This window comes from Triticum aestivum, chromosome 2D (genome assembly GCF_018294505.1).
Source record: "Triticum aestivum cultivar Chinese Spring chromosome 2D, IWGSC CS RefSeq v2.1, whole genome shotgun sequence".
Taxonomy (NCBI): domain Eukaryota; kingdom Viridiplantae; phylum Streptophyta; class Magnoliopsida; order Poales; family Poaceae; genus Triticum; species Triticum aestivum.
In genome coordinates this window covers 24,037,454-24,046,633 of record NC_057799.1, presented here as the reverse complement: position 1 = coordinate 24,046,633, position 9,180 = coordinate 24,037,454, and the positions used below count along the sequence as shown (strand labels likewise).

Here is a 9,180-nt window from a genome sequence, read left to right as displayed (position 1 = left end):
TCCGGTATGCGTTCCCCAGTTCGCCTCCAAGTTGGGCCAGCGGAGGAAGAACCAGGCTGCACGCAGATGCGGCCCACTAGCCATCCCGCGGTTCCTGCGGCTCGTGGGAGACAGCAGCGCACCCCAGCTAGTTTAGTACCACATCGCCCAGCGAGAGAGCCTTGCACTGGTTTATAAGCATCGCCCTTCCCTCCTCATCGTCCCTTCGGGGACATCCGATAAAATTGGAACGATACAGAGAAGATTAGCATGGCCCCTGCGCAAGGATGACACGCACAAATCGAGAAATGGTCCAAATTTTTTTGAGATTTTGCACGCCGGTCCCTGCGCATTTTGCAGATGCGCCCCTGGGCCATCTTCTCATGCGGTTGTGGCGCTGTGTACTTTTCTTTGCATCCAGATCCTTCCACTCTTCACGTCTCCTATATCCAAGCCCCTGGCCTTCAATACTGTACTTTTCATGTTATACATCAGCTCCACGAGACCACTGCAGCTGGAGCAGCCAACGATCCATTTTCTGATTGTGAGTGTTCTATTTTATTTCTTAATTTTGATTTCTCCAAAATGTCAACTGAGAATAAACCGAATCCAGATGCCGCAAAAACCCTGAAACAACTGTTAGACAATTTTGCCAATGTCACTGGATTTGCGATGTTTTTTTGAAAAAATCTACTTTCATACATCTCGACATGGACGTCAATCTAGTGGTGGGGAGACTAAGTCATGTAAACGTGACAGTAATGTGTACACTTAACATCCCCCCGCAGTCGCAGCATCGATGTCGATGATGGTAAGACTGGAGCGAAATTCACTGAAAATCGTTGTTGGTAGTCCTTTGGTGAATATGTCAGCATATTGAGATTGAGGAGGAACATGCAGTACTTTGACTTCGCCCAGCTGCACCTTCTCACGGACAAAGTGGAGATCGATCTCAATGTGCTTGATGCGGCGATGCTGAACTGGATTCGCTAACATGTACATTGCAGAGATGTTGTCGCAGTAAACAATGGTGGCCTTCGGTATTGGACGCTGGAGCTCCAACAACAATTGGCGGAGCCACACTGACTCAACAACAGCGTGTGCCACAGCTCTATACTCCGCTTCTGCTGATGACCTGAAACAGTGTGCTGCCTTTTGGAAGACCAGGGGATTAGATTATCACCTAAATACACACAAAATCAAGAAGTAGAGCGACGTGTCTTGGGGCAGCCGGCCCAATCGGCATCCGAGTATGCTGTCAGTGGAGTTGGGAGGAGGTGTTTATGTGTAAGCCAAGATGAAGAGTGCCCTTGAGGTAGCGAATGATACGTTTTGACAAGAGCGAGGTGAGGATCACGAGGATCATGCATGAATAGGCAGGCCTGCTGGACAGCATAAGCAATGTCCGGGCGGGTTAGGGTGGCATATTGCAGAGCACCTGCAAGGCTGCGGTAGAACGCCGGGTCAGAAACAAGGTTGCCGGAGGAGTCAAGCTTGTTGCCAGTGTCAACGGGGGTGCGAGCAATGTGACAGTCAGTCATGCCAGCGCGGTCAATGAGGTCGGAGAGGTACTGACGTTGTGAGAGAAACATGCCAGCAGAGGAGCACGTGACATTAATGCCTAAGAAGTGATGAAGAGCTCCAAGATCGGTCATGGAGAATTCTAACCGAAGAGAGGCTATAAGAGAGTTAGGAAGGCAGTGGAGGAGCAGGTTAGGATGATGTCATCGACATATAAAAGGAGGTAGGCGGTGGCGTTGTCAGAGTGATAAGTAAACATGGAAGAATCAGACTTTGAAGAGAGGAAGCCAAGGGTCTGAATGTATGTGGCAAAGCTCAGGGTGCTTGTTTAAGGCTGTAAAGAGACTTTTTGAGCAAGCAGACGTGATCAGGCAAGGATGGATCTTTGAAGCCCTGTGGCTGTTGACAGTACACAGTTTCAGTCAAGGTGCCGTGAAGGAAGGCATTTTTTACATCTAGTTGGTGTATATGCCAATGAGAGGAGGTCGCAATGGATAGGACGACACGAATCGTGCTTGGTTTGACAACGGGGGAGAACGTCTCGTCGTAATCGATTCCCGGTTGTTGGGAGAAGCCGCGGCATACCCAATGAGCTTTATAGCGAGCCAAGCTGCCATCAGCATGAAATTTGTGTCGGAATAGCCATTTGCCGGAGATAACGTTGCAGGAGGGAGGACGAGGAATAAGCTCCCAAGTGTCATTCTGCTTAAAAGCATCAAACTCGGAGCGCATAGCCTCAAGCCAATGGGGATCATGAAGTGCAGAGCGGTATGTTTTAGGAACAGGGGATATGGTAGAGGTGGAGGCTACAGGTTAAGATGGCGAGCAGGGATGCCAAAGCCCCATTTCGCTCGAGTGGTCATCTTGTGTGGGTTTTGGGGAATAGGGGCCGGAATTGCCTTGGACGGTAGAGGTGGAGTATGGGAAGGTGTGGTGGAGGCAGTATAGGGAAGGGGTGGTGGGGACGGTGGTGCCAGAGGTGTAGGAGGTTCATGCATAGTTGTGGCATGCTTGGGAGCTGGGTTGTCGGTAATGGTAAACAAAGGCCGTGAGGAAGGGGAGGATGAGTTGGGATGCGGAAGCGTGGAGGTGGCGTGTGATACGTCTCCAACGTATCTATAATTTTTGATTGTTCCATGCTATTATATTACCCGTTTTGGATGTTTATGGTCTTTACTTTACACTTTTATATCATTTTTGGGACTAACCTACTAACCGGAGGGCCAGCGCGAATTGCTGTTTTTTTGCCTATTTCAGTGTTTCGAAGAAAAGGAATATCAAACGGAGTCCAAACGAAGTGAAACCTTCGGGAGCGATCTTTTTGGAACAAACGCAATCCAGGAGACTTGGAGTGGACGTAATGAAGTAACCGAGGGGCCACGAGGGTGCCCGGCGCGCCCCCACCCTCGTGGGCCCCTCGTGGCTCCCCTGACCTACCTCCTTCGCCTATATATATCCACGTACCCCGAAAACATCCAGAAGCACCACGAAAAACTATTTCCACCGCCGCAACCTTCTGTATCCGCGAGATCCCATCTTGGAGCCTTCGTCGGCGCTCCGCCGGAGGGGGAATCGACCATGGAGGGCCTCTACATCATCTCCAAGGCCTCTCCGATGAGTTCTGAGTAGTTTACCACAGACCTCCGGGTCCATAGTTATTAGCTAGATGGCTTCTTCTCTCTTTGAATCTTAATACAAAGTTCTCCTCGATCTTCTTGGAGATCTATTCGATGTAACTCTTTTTGCGGTGTGTTTGTCGAGATCCGATGAATTGTGGGTTTATGATCAAGTTTATCTATGAGAAATATTTGAATCTCCTTTGAATTCTTTTATGTGTGATTGGTTATCTTTGCAAGTCTCTTTGAATTATCAGTTTGGTTTGGCCTACTAGATTGATCTTTCTTGCAATAGGAGAAGTGCTTAGCTTTGGGTTCAATCTTGCGGTGTCCTTTCCCAGTGACAGCAGGGGCAGCAAGGCACGTATTGTATTGTTGTCATCGAGGATAAAAAGATGGGGTTTATATCATATTGCATGAGTTTATCCCTCTACATCCTGTCATCTTTCTTAATGCGTTACTCTGTTCTTATGAACTTAATACTCTAGATGCAGGCAGGAGTCGGTCGATGTGTGGAGTAATAGTAGTAGATGCAGAATCGTTTCGATCTACTTGTTGTGGACGTGATGCCTATATACATGATCATGCCTAGATAATCTCATAACTATGCGCTTTTTTATCAATTGCTCGACAGTAATTTGTTCACCCACCGAAATACTTATGCTATCTTGAGAGAAGCCACTAGCGAAACCTATGGCCCCCGGGTCTATCTTTTATCATATAAGTTTCCAATCTACTTTTATTTGCATCTTTTACTTTCCAATCTATATCATTAAAATACCAAAAAAAATTTATCTTATCTTATTATCTCTATCAGATCTCACCTTTGCAAGTTTCCATGAAGGGATTGACAACCCCTTTATCGCGTTGGTTGCGAGGTTCTTGTTTGTTTGTGTAGGTGCGTGGGACTTTTGAGGAGCCTCCTACTGGATTGATACCTTGGTTCTCAAAAACTGAGGGAAATACTTACGCTACTTTGCTGCATCACCCTTTCCTCTTCAAGGGAAAACCATCGCAGTGCTCAAGAGGTAGCAGCGTGCAATGTGGCAAAGGGAAAAGATTGTTCGTCGAAGGTCACATGGCGGGAGATGACAATCTGACCAGAGGATAGATCCAAGCAGCGGTATCCGCGATGATCGTCAGGGTAGCCCAAGAATATGCACGGAGTGGAAAGTGGAGCAAGCTTGTGAGGCGTTGTGGCAGTGAGGTTGGGATAGCACAGCCAACCAAAAATGCGCAGCGTGTCATATGGTGGAGGTGAGTTGTGAAGGCTGATGTATGGCATGGAGGAGGGGTTGGATATGTAGGGACGAAGGTTGAGGAGAAAGGTAGCCATCCGAAGAGCTTCGACCCAGTAGGCAATGGGCATGGATGCCTGAATGAGCAAGGTGCGGAGTATATCATTCGTGGTGCGAAGGGTGCGCTCAGCCTTGCCATTCTGAGGCGAGGTGTAGGGGCAGGAAAATCAGAGGACAATGCCATGCTGGAGAAACAAGTCACGATTGCATTGGTTGTCAAATTCAGTGCCATTGTCACACTGAGGAAACTGTTGAAACTTAAAAAAATGCCATGAACATCAGATTTGGCCTTTAGAGGAAAAGACCACATGTAGTGAGTGAAATCATCAACCACAATCAGATAATATTTGTATCCAGACACTGAGAACATGGGACGTCCAAACATCACAATGTAAAAGCTCAAATGGAGTAAAGGCAGATGTCTTTGATAGATGAAATTGCAAACGTACATGCTTTCCTCTCTGACAGGTGATGACCCACTAGTATAGGGGATCTATCGTAGTCCTTTCGATAAGTAAGAGTGTCGAACCCAACGAGGAGCAGAAGGAAATGACAAGCGGTTTTCAGTAAGGTATTCTTTGCAAGCACTGAAATTATCGGTAACAGATAGTTTTGTGATAAGATAATCCGTAATGGGTAACAAGTAACAAAAGTAAACAAGATGTAGCAAAGGACAAGCCTGGACAAACTCTTATATAAAGCAAAGTGCTCCCGAGGACACATGGGAATTATTGTCAAGCTAGTTTCATCATGCTCATATGATCCGCGTTCGTTACTTTGATAATTTGATATGTGGGTGGACCGGTGCTTGGGTGCTGTCCTTACTTGGACAAGCCTCCCACTTATAATTAACCCCTCTCGCAAGCATCCGCAACTATGAAAGAAGAATTAAGGTAAACCTAACTATAGCATGAAACATATGGATCCAAATCAGCCCCTTACGAAGCAACGCATAAACTAGGGTTTAAGCTTCTGTCACTCTAGCAACCCATCATCTACTTATTACTTCTCAATGCCTTCCCCTAGGCCCAAATCATGGTGAAGTGTCATGTAGTCGACGTTCACATAACACCACTAGAGGAGAGACAACATGCATCTCATCAAAATATCGAACGAATACCAAATTCACATGATTACTTATAACAAGACTTCTCCCATGTCCTCAGGAACAAACGTAACTACTCACAAAGCATATTCATGTTCATAATCAGAGGAGTATTAATAAGCATCAAGGATCTGAACATATGATCTTCCACCGAATAAACCAACTAGCATCAACTACAAGGAGTAATCAACACTACTAGCAACCCACAGGTACCAATCTGAGGTTTTGAGACAAAGATCGGATACAAAAGATGAACTAGGGTTTGAGGGGAGATGGTGCTGGTGAAGATGTTGATGGAGATTGACCCCTCTTGATGAGAGGATCGATGGTGATGATGGCGATGATTTCCCCCTCCCGGAGGGATGTTTCCCCGGCAGAACAGCTCCGCCGGAGCCCTACATCGGTCCTTCCTAGGTTCCGCCTCGAGACGGCGGCGCTTCGTCCCGAAAGCTTCTCTCTGATTTTTTTCCAGGGCAAAAGACACCATATAGCAGAAGATGGGAGTCGGGGGCCTGCCAGGGGGCCCACGAGGCACGGGAGGCGCGCCCAGGGGGCAGGGCGCGCCCTCCACCCTCGTGGCTGACTGGTGGCCCCCCTCTGGTGCTTTCTTCGCCCAATATTTTTAATATATTTCAGAAGTGCAAGATGATATTGGCCATATCATGTCACTTTATGATTTGCATGTGATATTTGTCATGTTTACATCTTATTCGCTTAGAACGTCGGTAGCATAAATAAGATGATCCCTCACTAAAATTTCAAGGAATGTGTTCCCCCTAACTGTGCACCGTTGCGAAGGTTCGTTGTGTCGAAGCACCACGTGATGATCGGGTGTGATATATTCTAACGTTCGCATACAACGGGTGTAAGCCAGATTTACACATGCGAAAAACTTAGGTTGATTTGACGAGCCTAGCATGTACAGACATGGCCTCGGAACACGAGAGAACTAAAGGTCGAACATGAGTCGTATGGTAGATGCGATCAACATGGAGATGTTCACCATTGATAAGTCTATCTCACGTGATGATCGGACACGACCTAGTCGATTCGGATCATTATCACTTAGATGACTAGAGGGATGTCTATCTGAGTGGAAGTTCATTAAAATAATTTGATTAGATGAACTTAATTATCATGAACATAGTCTAAATTGTCCTTGCAAATTATGTTGTAGATCAAGAGATCGCGCTTTAGCTCCCTGTTTTAATGCGTTCCTAGAGAGAGACTAAGTTGAAAGATATTGTGAGCAATTGTGCGGACTAGGGCCGTAGTCTGAGGATGGTCCTCACTGGTACACAGAAGGCTTCTGTCCTTGATGCACCGCTCCGTGTGCCAACCCCTCTAGCGTCGTCTGTGGATGTTGTGAACATCTGGCAGACACGTTCTGATGACCACATGATAATTTAGTGCGCCATGCTTTACGGCTTAGAATCGGAGCTCCAAAGGCGTTTTTGAACGCCATGGAACATATGAGATGTTCCAAGAGCTGAAATTGGTATTTCAGTCTCATGCCCGTATTGAGAGGTTTGAGACCTTTGACAAGATATTTGCCTACAAGATGGAGGAGAATAGCTCAGCCAATGAGCATGTGCTCAGAATGTCTGGGTACTTCAATCGCTTGAATCAAGTGGGAGTTAATCTTCCAGATAAGAGAGTGATTGACAGAGTTCTCCAGTCACTATCACCAAGCTACTAGAACTTCGTGATGAACTATAACATGCAAGGGAAGATGATCCCGGAGCTGTTCGTCGTACTTAAGGCCGTGAAGGTAGAAATCAAGAAGAAACATCAAGGGTTGGTGGTTAACAAGACCACTGGTTTCAAGAAGGGTAAGGGCAAGAAGGGAAACTTTATGAATGGCAAGCCAGTTGCTGCTCCAGTGAAGAATCCCAAGAACCCAAACCCGAGACGAAGTGCTTCTATTAGGGGAACGGTCACTGGTAGCGGAACTGCCTCAAATACTTGGTAGATAAGAAGGCTAACAACTTCAACAAAAGTATATTTGATATATGTGTTATTGATGTGTACCTTACTAGTACTCCTAGTAGCACCTGGGTATTAGATACTGGTTCAGTTGCTAATATTGGTAACTCAAAACAAAAGCTACAGAATAAACGGAGACTAGCTAAGGGCGAGGTGACGATGTGTCTTGAAGTGTTTCCAAGGCTGATGCGATCACCATCGCACGCTCCCTCTACCTTCGGGATTAGTGTTGAACCTAGATAAATATTGTTTGCATTGGTGTCTGCGTTGAGCATGAACATGATTAGATCATGTTTATTGCAATACGGTTATTTATTTAAGTCAGAGAATAATGGTTATTTTGTTTACATGAATAACACCTTCTATGGTCATGCACCCAATGCGAATGGTTTATTGAATCTCGATCGTAGTGATACACATGTTCATCTGGGGGGGCGTGGGCGGAGGCGGCGAAGAAGAAGCAACAGCGATGTAGAAGAGGAGGCGGCGTGAGAGGGGAAAGGGGATCATGTGGGATGCGGAGGGTGTATCTGGGGAGGGCTCCTTCACTTATAAGAAATCCAGCCAATCCTGCAACCCGCTATGTGGGGGCCTCATCTCATGATGTGCGACCGAAGCAACGAAGGAGACAAAAACGATCGAGCGCCAGCAACGGCCCAGCGGTATCGTAACAGTAAAAATCGCATGCGTGGCATAGCCCAACGAGCGCTATTTACGCTATCCTTATTGTGTTTGATGCTCCAATCATCTAGAATGTTATCATCGTTGTTGTAGATCTCACCCTCATTGCCCAACTCCCGTGCTCGATCTGCCGCTATTGTCCGACCCACAGCCTCGACCATCCTTGTGAGATGACAAAGGAAAACATATATACCAATGAATGAACATGTCTTTTACTCCTCTCCCGTGCATCCTTATGAGGTGACAAAGAAAAGAAAAAACATGTATAACAATAATGAACACGTCTTTTACTCCCCTCTACGCCCTCATGTCGACACGGTTGCACCTTATCAACGCAATAAGAAGATCCACGTTCACCCGTTTATAGCCCACTGCAAACGATGTATAAAATCCTCCTCTTTTTTTTTTTGCTAAAGTATGTTGTTTTGAACTTTGAAACAGCAAACACCACAAGGTTTTGTGTTGTGTCAACATTGAACAGGAAAAAAGTTTTACTTCATTATTATTATTATTAAAAAAGATAAAAGTAGAATTGGTAAAGGAAAGTGACAACGCGGCGTGGAAGAAGGTCGTGCGGACTCCATCTCTGACCATCGCCTTTCTTCCTCCTCCCTCCCCCTTCCTCCTCCTATCTGCAAATCCTCCTCCAGCACCGCGACCCACGCCCCCCTCCCCCCTCCCCCCTCCGGCGGAGGCGGCCGTCGCGGTGGTGCTCGCCCCCCGACCCTCAAGCTGACCCCGCCAAGCCGCTACGCGGAGGCGGCCGGCGCCGGCGTCGGCGGGGCGGAGCGGGGAGACATGCACAGATCGGCGGGGGTCGCGATGGCGTGGAACGTCTTCCGGTTCTGCACGGCGCTCCGGGGCCTGGGCTCCATCATGATCCTGCTCGTCCTCGCCATCGTCGGCGTCACCTACTACGCCGTCGTCCTCTGCAACTACGGCCCCGCCCTCCTCCTCGGCGGCGGCGCCACCCTCGCCGCGCTCGTCGTGCTGC

The 9,180-nt window shown here is 47.4% G+C and overlaps 1 protein-coding gene and 1 non-coding gene across 2 annotated transcripts in view; both read left to right on the top strand.

The window, feature by feature from the left end:
- The first annotated feature begins 199 nt into the window (after positions 1 to 199).
- On the top strand, positions 200 to 302 carry LOC123056253 (U6 spliceosomal RNA). Its single transcript, XR_006426685.1, has one exon. It is a non-coding gene; the product is annotated as a U6 spliceosomal RNA (small nuclear RNA).
- An 8,452-nt stretch (positions 303 to 8,754) lies between these two features.
- Positions 8,755 to 9,180, top strand: part of LOC123051201 (probable protein S-acyltransferase 14) — a gene marked incomplete in the record, with an annotated part of 5,553 nt that continues 5,127 nt past the window's right edge. Inside the window, 1 exon segment of the mRNA XM_044474013.1 lies at positions 8,755 to 9,180. Coding sequence (XP_044329948.1) covers positions 8,985 to 9,180 — 196 coding nt within the window.